Here is a 14,005-nt window from a genome sequence, read left to right as displayed (position 1 = left end):
TGGTTAAAACGTTTAAATGTCTTACTCACGTCAGCCACGGAGAAGGAGAGGGGGAGCCTGCAATCCTTGTGTCATTGTTCCATACAAGGATATACCGTGACGTTCTAAATTATTAAATTGAATAAAACAAACTTTGCAATGTCGTTTTTATGACGTGTGCCCCATAAAAAGACTGGTAGCCTTCACGTGTGTAGCTATTTTATGTTGGTCAAACAAAAAGGCTCAATTTGTAGCCAATGGAATTATACTTCACTAAATGCAATGCAAAGTTAGTTTAATGAGGAATAGGCTACAACGAGCAACCAACAGGTAGGCTGTTTTATTTGAATGGGGTTGCGGAGAAAGTACATCACACGTCCTCAAGAATTAGCCTAGCTAGCTAGCTTCTCTAGGCTACTCCAGTCAAGACAGGCACTGTTATATGTGATGATAAATAATATTGTGGCTGCTAAAAGTTGGCTGCAGCCAAGTTGCCTTGGGTACAGCATCTCTACTACGCAGTCTGCTCGCTGCCATCTGACCGGCCCCTCAGCAGCTGCAGCAATAGAGCAGTGCTCAGGTTAAAAAACACATATTTGAGATATCTAACGTACTTTAAAAAAAACACATTTCATGCAATTCTACAACACTATACATGTCTGGAGACATTATGAGAATCTATAATAGGCTATTACAAAAAAGACAGGGTAGGCTATTCTGTTGACACTGACAAACTTCCAACTATAAAAACTAGAGGAAATTATTGTCCTAAACTTTCCAGTGGCACTGTCTCACCCAATGATAAAGTCAGTGAATATGCGCACTTATCGGGGATATGGCTGACATGCTCCACTAGTGTAAAGACATTAGTCCCTGGTGTAGCTTACTAATACGAATAAACTACACTACATGCTGAAATAATTTGAAAGGATCAATTCGGAATATGTGACTTTTGTGTTTAACCCGTGATTGAATTTTAAAATATTGTGATAGGCTACTTTAGAAGATTCTCACCCAGAAAGACTCAAAGCTGTAATCGCTGCCAAAAGTGATTATAACTGTATTGACTCAGGGGTGTGAATACTTAAATAAACAAGACAACTTTTATTTTCAATACATTTTCCCAAAAAATCTAAAAACATATTTTCACTATGTCATTATGGGGCATTGAGTGTTGATGGTTGAGAAAGAAAATACATTTCATGAATGTTGAATTCAGGCTGTAACACAACAAATGTAGAATAAGTCAAGGGGTATGAATTCTTTCTGAAGACACTGTATATGTTTTAAGCCAGCCTGATTGGTTGGGCCAGTATTCAATCTGGCAGAGCATCGACCCAGCCAGGCCCTGCAGTGGCTTTGACTATGCCTCACCCAGAGGGGTATACTACAATTGAAGCAAGGGTTTTCTAAAGCCAGCCAGCTTCAGTTAGCTTCACATTCCAGCTCAGGCGGGCAGGTAGCCTAGTGGATATAGCGTTGGACTTGCAAGTGAAAGGTTGCAAGATTGAATCCCCGAGCTGAAAAGTTACAAATCTGTCATCCTGCCCCTGAACAAGGCCGTTAACTCACTGGTCCTAGGCCGCCATTGAAAATAAGAATCTGTTTGTAACTGACTTGCCTAGTTAAATAAATGGAAAATAAAAAATATAAATAAAATCCATACTACGACGGTAAATATTGCTCCTCCGCCTGCCGCTAATCTAGCAGGCTTGTAGGTGCTCATGCATGTGGCTAGTCGAATGCCAAACTCTTCATTGAGACAATGCTGAAACATCAATCCATGATCGAGTCAGTGCCACATTGTCATTTGTGCCGAAATCAAAATGAAAGAAAAGTTATGGTGTGAAATAAGCTTGAAATGACTTATCATTAATGGTGTGCTCATCAATCCACGTGCACCTTTTTTCCCCCCAAATAATTGTATTAAGTCATACACAAGTTTTACTGTGTGAAGTTTCAAATGCATTCCGTTCTTATTAAATGTGCTAGGTATTTAAAAAAATTTTTTAGCACACAAACCATTTGATTAACAAAATATTGTAATCCGTAGTCTTCCTCAAATGAAGGGCATGATGATGATGGTCCTCAACTCGCGGCTCGGACACTTCATTCAGGGAAAATTGAGTTAGTCATGAGTTAGCCTGCCCTGGAGCAGGTTAGTTCTGAAGGATTCATTGCCATAGAAATGTACCTGGCTAAAAGGTGAGCCACTTTCGTGGTAACGGTTATCCCGAGTTGAACTCAGTTAATGAAAGTTACCTTGTACGTAGGATAGGGCTCTGGTCTTTTTTCACTAACCGACACTGGTGACTCACCCTCCTCATCAACAGCCATCACGGCTGCCCCCCGGCTGAGCAGCACCTGCACCACCGTAGCCAGACCATTCCTCGCAGCGATATGAAGGGGCCTGAGGAGGAAGAGGGGAGAGACAGTCAATAGACCACCTGAGTAAACAAATCACTAGGTTATTACGGTGTTAAACAGACCCAGCTTCAACACTAACTTGTCCCAACCCCTGGAGTTAGGAGTCACACCGTTTGAGAGTTGGAAAGAGCTGAGTGAGAGCTGAAGCTGGGGTTTTCTACAGTGTTGAACAGTGTCATTAATGAAAGGCTGAGTAGCTGAGATGATGGCTCACATTTGCAGTGCACCATTTGTTGCATTGATGAGGGAGGGGTCGCTGATCTCTCCCAGGATTAACAGGGCACACATCTCATGAGCCTGCCGGAGAAAACACATTAAGTAAGTAAGCCTTGTCCAAACCAGAATGGCCCATAGAGCAGGAGCCTATCTTCTGTCCCTGTAGCGTGAGACAGCTTGATGTACCAGTTCCCCCTGGACACTACACCAGTCTGTCGCCGGGAAACACTAGGATTGGAACATCTAGTACTCTGATGCCACCCCCAAAAAAATCTAAAGGAAGTTTGTTTTTAAGTGTCTATCCTATATCTGAGATCAGGAGACATTATATAATATATATATATATATTTTTTTTTTTTGGACATGTATTTAACCCTTTATTTTTGTTAATAAACAGTCTCCATATATACAGTACTTCCATAAATGTTTGGCTGGTACCGGGGGACCTCCAGACGAGTCTTGCGAGGCTTGTGGGAGTCCTAGAGCAAAACAACCGAAATGTACAGTACATGTTCACCTTTACACAGATGGGTCATATCAGTGTGAAGGCTAAACTGTTCGGACGCTACAGACAATTTTGTGAGAAGACCGATTTTCTCATGGTCTGACAAACACCGTTCCAGCTCTGTCACCTTTCACCGCAGAGGTAGAAGTATTGCATAGGTGGCGGATTCACACCTATCCAGTGCAAAAAAACCTGATATCTCTAGCTTAAACTGACAGATTTAATGGGGATATTTGTATTATGTTAATTCGATTTCTGCAGGGGCAGAAAACAAGTCAGTATCTGGTGTGACCAACACTTGCCTCATGCAGCGCGACACATCTCCTTCGCATTGAGTTGATCAGGCTGTTGATTGTGGCCTGTGGAATGCGGTCTCCCTCCTCTTCAATGGCCTACTGGTTAGAGCGTTGGGCCAGTAACCAGAAGGTTGCTGGATCGAATCCCCAAGCTGACAAGGTAAAAATTTGTCGTTCTGCCCCTGAATAAGGCAGTTAACCCCTTGTTCCCTGATAGGCCGTCGTTGTAATTAAGCATTTTTTCTTAACTGACTTGCCTAGTTAAATAAAATAAAAAATAGCTGTGAAGTTGTTGGATCTTGGCGGGAACTGGAACACGCTGTCATACACATCAATCCAGAGCATCCCAAACATGCTCAACAGGTGACATGTCTGGTGAGTAAGCAGGCCATGGAAGAACTGGGACATTTTCAGCTTCCAGGAATTGTGTACAGATCCTTGCGACATGGGGTAGTGCATTATCATGCTGAAATATATGATGGCAGCAGGTGAATGGTACAACATTGGGCCTCAGGATCTCATCATGTATCTTTGTGCAATCAAATTGCCATTGATAAAATGGAATTGTGTTTGTTGTCCATCAGTGTTTGTTGTCCAACATTGACCTCAGCAAACCGCTCACCCACACGATGCCATACACGTGGGTATGCAGTTAGACTTACTGCCAAATTCTATAAAACGAAGACGGAGGCAGCTTATGGTAGAGAAATGAACATTAAATTCTCTGGCAACAGCTCTGGTGGGCATTCCTGCAGTCAGCATGCCAATTGCACACTCCCTCATAACATGAGGCATCTGTGACATTGTGTTGCATGACAAAACTGAACATTGTAGTGGCCTTTTAAGTAACATGCCGTTTAATCAGCTTCTTGATATCTCACACCTGTCAGGTGGATGGATTATCTTGGCAAAGGAGAAATGCCCAAAATTGTGCCCAAAATTGTGACGTAAACTTTGTGTGTATGGAACATTTCTGGGATCTGTGTTGTGTTGTCATGTTTTGCTGCCATGCTGTTGTCATCTTAGGTCTCTCTTCATGTAGTGTTGTCTCTTGTCGTGATGGGTGTTTTGTTCTCTATTTTTATTTTAAATCCCAGCCCTCGTCCCCGCAGGAGGCCTTTTTCTAGGCCGTCATTGTAAATAAGAATTTGTTCTTAACTTACTTGCCTAGTTAATTAAAGGTAAAAAAAAAATGAATAATGCCATACTTGGCCTTCTGCCATAATCAGTTTAATATTTAATAATTAGTGTGCATACTCAATTATTCCAAAACGGCAGCTCGTTGTTGAAAACATATTTCCCTACTTCAATTACGTTTGCAATTGCAACAAATAATCTGCTCAGACCCCAACCAAGGAACATCAAAAGTCGTGCTATAAATTCACAGACAACACAAAGATTCCTTGATGTCCTTCCAGATTCCCTCTGTCTACCCAAGGACGCCAGAGGACAAAAATCAGTTAACCACCTAACTGAGGAACTCAATTTAACCTTGCGCAATACCCTAGATGCAGTTGCACCCCTAAAAACTAAAAACATTTCTCATAAGAAACTAGCTCCCTGGTACACAGAAAATACCCGAGCTCTGAAGCAAGCTTCCAGAAAATTGGAACGGAAATGGCGCCACACCAAACTGGAAGTCTTCCGACTAGCTTGGAAAGACAGTACCGTGCAGTACCGTAGAGCCCTTACTGTTGCACGATCATCCTATTTTTCCAACTTAATTGAGGAAAATAAGAACAATCCGAAATTCCTTTTTGATACTGTCGCAAAGCTAACTAAAAAGCAGCATTCCCCAAGAGAGGATGACTTTCACTTTAGCAGTGATAAATTCATGAACTTCTTTGAGGAAAATATTATGATTATTAGAAAGCAAATTACGGACTCCTCTTTAAATCTGCGTATTCCTTCAAAGCTCAGTTGTCCTGAGTCTGCACAACTCTCCCAGGACCTAGGATCAAGAGAGACGCTCAAGTTTTTTAGTACTATATCTGTTGACACAATGATGAAAATAATCATGGCCTCTAAACCTTCAAGCTGCATACTGGACCCTATTCCAACTAAACTACTGAAAGAGCTGCTTCCTGTGCTTGGCCCTCCTATGTTGAACATAATAAACGGCTCTCTATCCACCGGATGTGTACCAAACTCACTAAAAGTGGCAGTAATAAAGCCTCTCTTGAAAAAGCCAAACCTTGACCCAGAAAATATAAAAAACTATAGGCCTATATCGAATCTTCCATTCCTCTCAAAATTTTTTGAAAAGGCTGTTGCGCAGCAACTTACTGCCTTCCTGAAGACAAACAATGTATACGAAATGCTTCAGTCTGGTTTTAGACCCCATCATAGCACTGAGACGGCACTTGTGAAGGTGGTAAATTACATTTTAATGGCATCGGACCGAGGCTCTGCATCTGTCCTCGTGCTCCTAGACCTTAGTGCTGCTTTTGATACCATCGATCACCACATTCTTTTGGAGAGATTGGAAACCCAAATTGGTCTACACGGACAAGTTCTGGCCTGGTTTAGATCTTATCTGTCGGAAAGATATCAGTTTGTCTCTGTGAATGGTTTGTCCTCTGACAAATCAACTGTAAATTTCGGTGTTCCTCAAGGTTCCGTTTTGGGACCACTATTGTTTTCACTATATATTTTACCTCTTGGGGATGTTATTCGAAAACATAACGTTAACTTTCACTGCTATGCGGATGACACACAGCTGTACATTTCAATGAAACATGGTGAAGCCCCAAAATTGCCCTTGCTAGAAGCATGTGTTTCAGACATAAGGATGTGGATGGCTGGCTATACTCAGCCTTCTCTCAGGATGGTAAGTTGGTGGTTGAAGATATCCCTCTAGTGGTGTGGGGGCTGTGCTTTGGCAAAGTGGGTGGGGTTATATCCTTCCTGTTTGGCCCTGTCTGGGGGTGTCCTTGGATGGGGCCACAGTGTCTCCTGACCCCTCCTGTCTCAGCCTCCAGTATTTATGCTGCAGTAGTTAATGTGTCGGGGGGCTAGGGTCAGTTTGTTATATCTGGAGTACCTCTCCTGTCCTATTCGGTGTCCTGTGTGAATCTAAGTGTGCGTTCTCTAATTCTCTCTTTCTCTCTCTCTCTCTCTCTCTCTCTCTCTCTCTCGGAGGACCTGAGCCCTAGGACCATGCCCCAGGACTACCTGACATGATGACTCCTTGCTGTCACCTGGCCGTGCTGCTGCTCCAGTTCCAACTGTTCTGCCTTATTATTATTCGACCATGCTGGTCATTTATGAACATTTGAACATCTTGGCCATGTTCTGTTATAATCTCCACCCGGCACAGCCAGAAGAGGACTGGCCACCCCACATATGCTCTCTCTAATTCTCTCTTTCTTTCTCTCTCTCGGAGGACCTGAGCCCTAGGACCATGCCCCAGGACTACCTGACATGATGACTCCTTGCTGTCCCCAGTCCACCTGACCGTGCTGCTGCTCCAGTTTCAACTGTTCTGCCTTATTATTATACGACCATGCTGGTCATTTATGAACATTTGAACATCTTGGCCATGTTCTGTTATAATCTCCACCCGGCACAGCCAGAAGAGGACTGGCCACCCCACATAGCCTGGTTCCTCTCTAGGTTTCTTCCTAGGTTTTGGCCTTTCTAGGGAGTTTTTCCTAGCCACCGTGCTTCTACACCTGCATTGCTTGCTGTTTGGGGTTTTAGGCTGGGTTTCTGTACAGCACTTTGAGATATCAGCTGATGTACGAAGGGCTATATAAATAAATTTGATTTGATTTGAATCAACCAGAGAATGTAGCTTGAGTATGTATCCCATCCGTTAGATACGTTTTTAACAGGCATTTATTTCTGAGCGCAAGTGAGAGAGACACGGAGGGGAAAGGGAATTTATGGAGAAGAACTGTGTGACGCTTGGCTTGGTTTCATTTTTTTGTGCCCTGGAAATGCACTTGTAAAAATGAAAACACCAGGGTCAAAGCAAATGAACGTTGTCTTAAAGACCAAAAAATAAATACATTCGGGAAAAAATGTCATTTGCACATTACACCAAATTGTAAAAATAATAAAAATATAATCTCTGGTTAAAGATTGAGTTTTGACATGCGTTTGAGTACTCATGCCTGTGAGTGAGTGAGTGAGCGAGCGATCAAGCATGCGTGGTCCCACCTTGCTGCAGGCCAGGTGAAGGGCGGTGTTGTCGTTGACATCCAGCAGGGTCAGGTCTGCCTTGGCCTGGTGCAGCAGGACCTCTGTTGGGTTAACACATCTCTAACAATTACACAATCATCAGTATCATCATCATCGTCGTTGTTAAGCTGCAGAACAGTCCACAACAAGCTTCCTCCAGTTGCTATAGTCACTATCAGTTCATAAATACATGTAATAAATTAATATAAAATAAAACAAATGACATATCAAACTAATAAGACTAAACGTTCAGTTTTCATATTTACTGGATCAATGTTCACATTTCCTCATCTCTGGTCACTCACCGACGGCTGCAGTCTGTCCGTTGTTGGCGGCAACCATCAACGCAGAGTGTCCGGTGGTGTCCACCGCATTGACCTCTGCCCCCTGAACCAGGGCCAGCTGCAGCCCGGCCACACTCTCTGAATAGGCAGCTGCGTGCAACGGGGTCCTTCAGGCACAGCCCAGGTCAGCCACAACCAGGCAGACAGACAGGTAAGCAACAATGGCAAGCTGCAATACACTAGACTAGAAAGATCCCCGTACGAAAATGCATAGGAAGAAACTCAAAATAGACATGACACGCACCTTCCTTTGGCATCTCTGATGTTCACCATCTGAGTTCCAACGGTCTCTACCAGTAGTTCAGCAGCACCATCATGGCCATTTATTCTGGAAAGGAGCAAGAAAACATCCTGATGGATTCAATGCCAGAGCTGATCAACTGATAGAGGAATACAGAAACCAGAAGTAGTGCTGTTTGATTATAAATGCACTCGGCATTATGTGGGTTGAATTCTGTAACACAGAATAAAACAATAAATAAGTCTTATGATGGTAGTGACTGCCCATTACTACTGATCACTTATTTACCATAATTTATTCACATGACTTTAATAAAATATTTCAGTTGTGTAGATTACATTTATTTTACAAGATGATTATTATTTAATTCCATGTCATCATCTCACCTCTATAGAGCTGCAGTATATGCTGTCTGACAAAATCTTATTTGAGTAGTTCTTCAAAGTAAATAAGGCATACTTTTGAGACTGCTGAATACCAACTATCAATCACTTACAGTTTCCCAACTCCGGTCCTCCAGTACCCCCAAAAGTACACATCCAAATCTCAAGTTTTGATAACAAAATAGATCAGTTGGTGAAGCACTTGCGAGGCACAGCTGAGCATAAATTAAAATAATTAGCTTTTTTATTTGACTGGACTGATGGTACCTGCATCTCATGGTCATGGTGCTTTTAAAACAACTGGGAACTCTGAAAAAAGGAGGCCAAATCAAGATGTCTGTGAACTTCAGGTCAGAAAGTCGGAGTTCTAGAAAGATGCCAGAGTTTCCGAGTTGGATGACCATTCAAACCGATTTTTCCCAGTCGGATCTCGTTTTTCCCCCTATAGTTCCAAGGTGTCTTTAACGCACATAAGTCGGAAATGTCAGAATTCACAGTTGTTTTGAACAGGCATTAGTCTCAGTGGAGTGAGGGAGAGAACAGCAGAGGGTCCACCTCTCACGGTCCCTGCTCTTTCTTCCTTTCCTCTGGTTGAGACTGATCAGAGAGAGGGGACACCGTCTACCACCTGATGTTCAAACTGAAGTCGCACTGCATCTGCCTCATGCACAAATTCATATTATTCCTATGACCAGGGAAAGTGAAATTCTCCTCCATATTAAAATAGCTGCTAATAATAATACAAATGCAGGGCTATCGATAGACTTGGCTACTCATTCATTGCAGTGCGAGTGGCAGTAGAGAGAGAAGCACGCTGTGTTTGTAATAGTGTTGAATACAAAGTGCTGACAGTGATGAATACAAACTTAAACATGAACTCACACATAAAAACAGCAGCTCTTTGCTGTAATCTTTGACAGTCTTTCTGTGGTCATGGTTTGAAAAGTTATTAAATCTTACGTAGGCTAGTATCAAACTTTGCTGTGGCCGTGGAAGCTGCAGGTAGCTCAAATCACTATGCCTGTCCGATTGAGTAGGTGCACTCAATCTAGCCACAGATCTCCCGGTCATCCAGGTAGGCGGAGTTTGTCTTTTCAGACAAATCAAATAGTTCAAAATGGGAACACTTTGCCTACCCGGTGCACAGGGCTTCTGACTGAAATACACCTCCAGCCAACATCCCAACACGGAAAAGAGAAGGGAAAAAAAGAGCTGATGGCTTTATCGTCAGCTTTTCTACACAAATGTTTGGTGTGATTGAATGCCTTGAAGATCGACCAGTCTATCGTGATTGACTAGGAATGCCTTGAAGATTGACCAGTCTATCGTGATTGACCGGTTGGTGACCACTAATGTTGAATACTGGCCTGTTGGAAACTACAACTCCCTACTACTGTGCACAGTCCAGGTTTGATCTGATTTCTAAAAGAGAAACTGCAGTGAGAAAATGCACATTGAGCTCACAGAAAAAAAACTAAATGGAATTAAAATAATTGAACAGATGTTGGTGGATAAATTAGCAACATTTCAGTTAATCACCCAGCACTACCTAGAAAGGCAGGGGGAACCAGTTGTGGTACTCACAGAGCACAGTGCAATGGGGTGAAGGGGTTTCCTTCCTGTATGCTAAAAGGTTTGTGGTCAAGAAAAACATCCAAACAGTCCTCGTGCCCTGAAAGAGAAAAAAGATGAGTCAGACAACGGTTCACAGTTTAGGAGCAACGAGTTCTCTCCATGCCAGAAAGCCAAATCCTATACTTTGTGAGTTATTCACCAGGGTTATTTGTAGCCCCTCCATGAAGGCGTGTCTCACCGTGGTAGGCTGCCCAGTGGGCGGGGGTGTATCCGCTGTAGTCCAACAAGGAGTCCAGGGGGTCGGTGCTTGTGGCACCCTGCAGCAGGCTGCGCAGGAGCTCCATGTGGCCGCAGGAGGAGGCCAGGTGCAGGGGTGTGCGTCCCCGGGACTCCCTGCACAGAGCAGAGGCCCCGTGCTCGAGCAGGGCCGACACACAGTCCTCACAGCCCATCGCCGCCTGGAGGAAGAGACAAAACAGTTAGAGGATGAACCCAACACTGCCAAGAGGAAGGAAGGACAGAAGGAGAAAATGGAAAGGAAACAGAAGAGAGAGAGCGCCGCGAGACGGAGAGAGCGCCGCGAGACGGAGAGAGCGCCGCGAGACGGAGAGAGCGCCGCGAGACGGAGAGAGCGCAAGAGAAGAACAGATGAAAGGCATAAGTGTTTCGAACCACCACAGTAGGTTGGGCAAGGTAAGACATTATATACACATGGTGGAGAAACTCACAGCTCTGTGTAGAGCAGTGCGGCCTCTCTTGTCAGCGGTGTCAGCCCCGGCTCCCTTCTCCAGCAAGATGTGGACACAGTCAGTGTGACTACCCAGAGCTGCCAGCATCAGAGCCGTCCTGCACACACGCACACACACAAGGTTAAACAGGGAACACTCTACTAGAGCATTGTAAAAAAAGAAAAAAAAAAGAAAAGCTGACATTGTAGGAAACTAGAAAATCCTCTGTCCTTTCATTCTAGTGGGTGCACATAATGTTCAATAAATTAATGAGTCACTCACTGTCCCTGTATGTCGACGATATCGATGACGTCAGCCTTCTCTCCTCGGTTGACCAGCATGAGCAGACAGTCTGTTTGGCCGTTGGAAGCTGGAGGAGGTGACGGAGACAGTCAAATTTTGAGACAAGCACATACAATGAAGAGCAGAGAACGCAACACAGAGAGGAGTGAAAATATGAACATGTGCTCAAACATATACAAACACCAAGAGGATCAGAATCTAACAACCACCCAATAGAGTGCAACATACACACACACCTGCGACATGAAGCGGGGTCCACTTGCGGCGGCGCTCCTTGAGGTGGCAGGAGGCCCCGTGGGACAGCAGTACCTCCACGCACTGAGCATGTCCCCGCTGCGCTGCCAGGTAGAGGGCGGTGTGCCCCCCTGCATCCCGAACATCCAGACTCACCAGCGTCTCAGACAACACCCCCAAAGCCTCACAGTGACCATTATACGCCTGGATGAGGGAAAAGGGCAGGGAATACCAGACTGTGAGAATGGCAGTGGGTCACTGTGTTAATGGGATATTTATTTCACTCCAACTTCAAAACCAGCCCCTCATAACAGTGTGAGAATGGGGGTCATGCTGATAAATGTGTCAATGAATTGGGTGACTGTGTTACATGGATAGTTCACTCCAACTTTGAACTGGCACTGTAGAACAAAGAGAGGGCCGTAATAAAACTAATGTAACAGGCTAATCAGAAGTTAAACCAATAGACAGTACAATGAAACGGAACGTCGGGCCAGAGGAAACGAGGCTAAGCGGCTGTACTGTACTCACGGCTAAGTGCAAAGGGCTAACTGGAACACTGCTCTCCACATCTCCCAGACAGTTGAAAGACATCTCCAAGAGCTGGGGAACAGAGGGACAAAGGGAAGAGTTTGCAACCTGTACATACCATTTACTAAGATCACTGCACTTCCCAAAGGAAGCCAGAAAACGGTACACATTCATCTGAGTTTATCCCTCTGAAGAGGAAGCAACAGTAAATGCTGTACCGACACTTTACCAACAGCCAATCTCAACTCTTAAAAAGGGGTGGCTGAAAAGACAACTTAATTACAAAGGCCATTACCAGTTCCAAAGCCTTACATTTCAGAACCATTTTGAAGTTCAACTTTGGATGCATCTCAATACTCTAAATTGATGTCTTTTCCTCTTCTTTATCTGGACAGATCTGAAATCAACAGCCTAGTGAACGCAATATGGTTGGATGTCTACTAGGACTTTGCAGTCACTTGTCCTGTTGTTTCATAGTGCAGACGAAGACTAGGAGGGTAAGCCACTATTGAAAAGACACCATGATTCGGTCTCATCTTTCCCTGTATGTCTGTAGCACGCACACACTGGTAGTCCCTCCTCCTACTGACTCACCAGCTCCAGGTTCTGCTTGTTTCCGTGGGCTGCTGCATAGTGGACTGCGCTGTAACCCTTGGTGTTCCTCAGAGCTGGGTCAGCCCCATTATCCAGCAGATACTCTAAACAACTACACATACAAAGGGGGAGAGGACAGACATGTTGGTTATGTCAACCAACAAACTGTTGGATACACAACTACATTAACACAGAGAATAACGGTGAAAGGTCAATCAACAAGCCGTCAAATACATGGGCAGGTTAACCTTAACTGCAAACCATTGCCAAAAATAATACATTTCTAAATGGTTCCCATCTTCTGAGAAAGCAAAATGTTAGGGCTTGGTTAGATTGATTAGATTAGATTGTTTCTATCAAACATAAGACATGCAGACTAAATTCTAATTTTTTTTTTTTTTTACCTTTATTTAACTAGGCAAGTCAGTTAAGAACAAATTCTTATTTTCAATGACAGCCTGTTCAGGGGCAGAAGGAGAGATTTGTACCTTGTCCGCTCGGGGATTTGAACTTGCAACCTTCCGGTTACTAGTCCAACGCTCTAACCACTAGGCTACCCTGTCATGGTATGGGACTTACAAAAAGGCCTCCTTGGCCCTCTCCTCACTATGGTGTCCAACTGAGTAATGTCTGTCCACTCTGAAACAAAAACAAGATGTCAGTCAAATTTTGGTCTGGTATCGTTTAGCCCCCCCTGTGTGTGTTATCTGTGTGTCTCACCGGCGGAAGGTCTGCGAGGCAGCGGCATAGTGCAGGGGGCTGCAGCCTTTCTGGTCCAGCTCGTTCACCTCGGCACCAGCACTCACCAGGGAAACCGTGCACTGGTAGCTCCCATTCGCCGCAGCGTAGTGCAAAGGAGCTCTGCCATGGGAGATGGGAGAGAGAGAGGAGAAGTCACACTCACAGGAGAAGAGAATTAAATAGAATTCACTGAATGACAAAAACATTGCGGGGAAAAACACATTTGTTGAATTCTAGAATGAGACCACACCTTCCCAATGTGTCCTTGTTACTCAAGTCGGCACCACTGCTCAACAGCAAGTTAAGACATTCAACGTTTCTGCCATCAAAGAGAGAACAGAAATACAAATGAAACAATTTTACAACCACTACCAAAAAGCTCACTCTTCATTCAAAATGTGTGTGCGCGGGTACGCGCGCTCACCCTCCAGAGGCAGCGGCGTGCAGGCAGGTCCTCCCAGAGCTGTCTGGGGTGTTTATGTCAAACCCGGCTGACAGCACGTGCTCGTTGCTCAGAGATGATACAATGCTGTACAGCTGACCTGCAGAAAGCACAACACAAAACGGGAAGTGATGTCATACGTGGTGACCACATTGGTCTGTTTCCTAACATGACACTGAATGAGGAAAAGCAAGAAGTTAAAGAATGTGTTGTATGTAAATGCCCTCTCACATTCTATCTGATAGAGCACTACTTGGGTCAATTTTAATGTACACCTCCAT

General features: G+C 44.2%; 1 protein-coding gene across 3 annotated transcripts in view; it reads right to left on the bottom strand.

Annotated features, from left to right (window-relative positions):
* LOC112254745 (serine/threonine-protein phosphatase 6 regulatory ankyrin repeat subunit C) overlaps positions 1 to 14,005 on the bottom strand; it is a 45,682-nt gene that overhangs the window by 14,059 nt on the left and 17,618 nt on the right. The window contains exons 12-27 of one of the 3 annotated variants that reach the window (XM_024427545.2): positions 13,707 to 13,824; positions 13,533 to 13,601; positions 13,262 to 13,402; positions 13,121 to 13,180; positions 12,542 to 12,653; positions 11,948 to 12,019; positions 11,419 to 11,620; positions 11,162 to 11,249; positions 10,880 to 10,997; positions 10,390 to 10,609; positions 10,161 to 10,248; positions 8,197 to 8,280; positions 7,914 to 8,059; positions 7,588 to 7,670; positions 2,621 to 2,703; positions 2,298 to 2,389 (exon numbers count right to left, since the gene is read on the bottom strand). In XM_024427545.2, coding sequence (XP_024283313.1) covers positions 2,298 to 2,389; positions 2,621 to 2,703; positions 7,588 to 7,670; positions 7,914 to 8,059; positions 8,197 to 8,280; positions 10,161 to 10,248; positions 10,390 to 10,609; positions 10,880 to 10,997; positions 11,162 to 11,249; positions 11,419 to 11,620; positions 11,948 to 12,019; positions 12,542 to 12,653; positions 13,121 to 13,180; positions 13,262 to 13,402; positions 13,533 to 13,601; positions 13,707 to 13,824 — 1,776 coding nt within the window. Of the gene's footprint in view, positions 1 to 2,241; positions 2,390 to 2,620; positions 2,704 to 7,587; positions 7,671 to 7,913; positions 8,060 to 8,196; positions 8,281 to 10,160; positions 10,249 to 10,389; positions 10,610 to 10,879; positions 10,998 to 11,161; positions 11,250 to 11,418; positions 11,621 to 11,947; positions 12,020 to 12,541; positions 12,654 to 13,120; positions 13,181 to 13,261; positions 13,403 to 13,532; positions 13,602 to 13,706; positions 13,825 to 14,005 lie in introns of all 3 variants that reach the window. The other 2 variants (XM_024427546.2, XM_042324573.1) reach the window with 2 other exon arrangements.

Source organism: Oncorhynchus tshawytscha, linkage group LG07 (genome assembly GCF_018296145.1).
Source record: "Oncorhynchus tshawytscha isolate Ot180627B linkage group LG07, Otsh_v2.0, whole genome shotgun sequence".
In the NCBI taxonomy this organism is placed as follows: Eukaryota; Metazoa; Chordata; class Actinopteri; order Salmoniformes; family Salmonidae; genus Oncorhynchus; species Oncorhynchus tshawytscha.
Note: the sequence above shows the minus strand (reverse complement) of the source record. Positions and strands in the feature narration are given on the sequence as shown.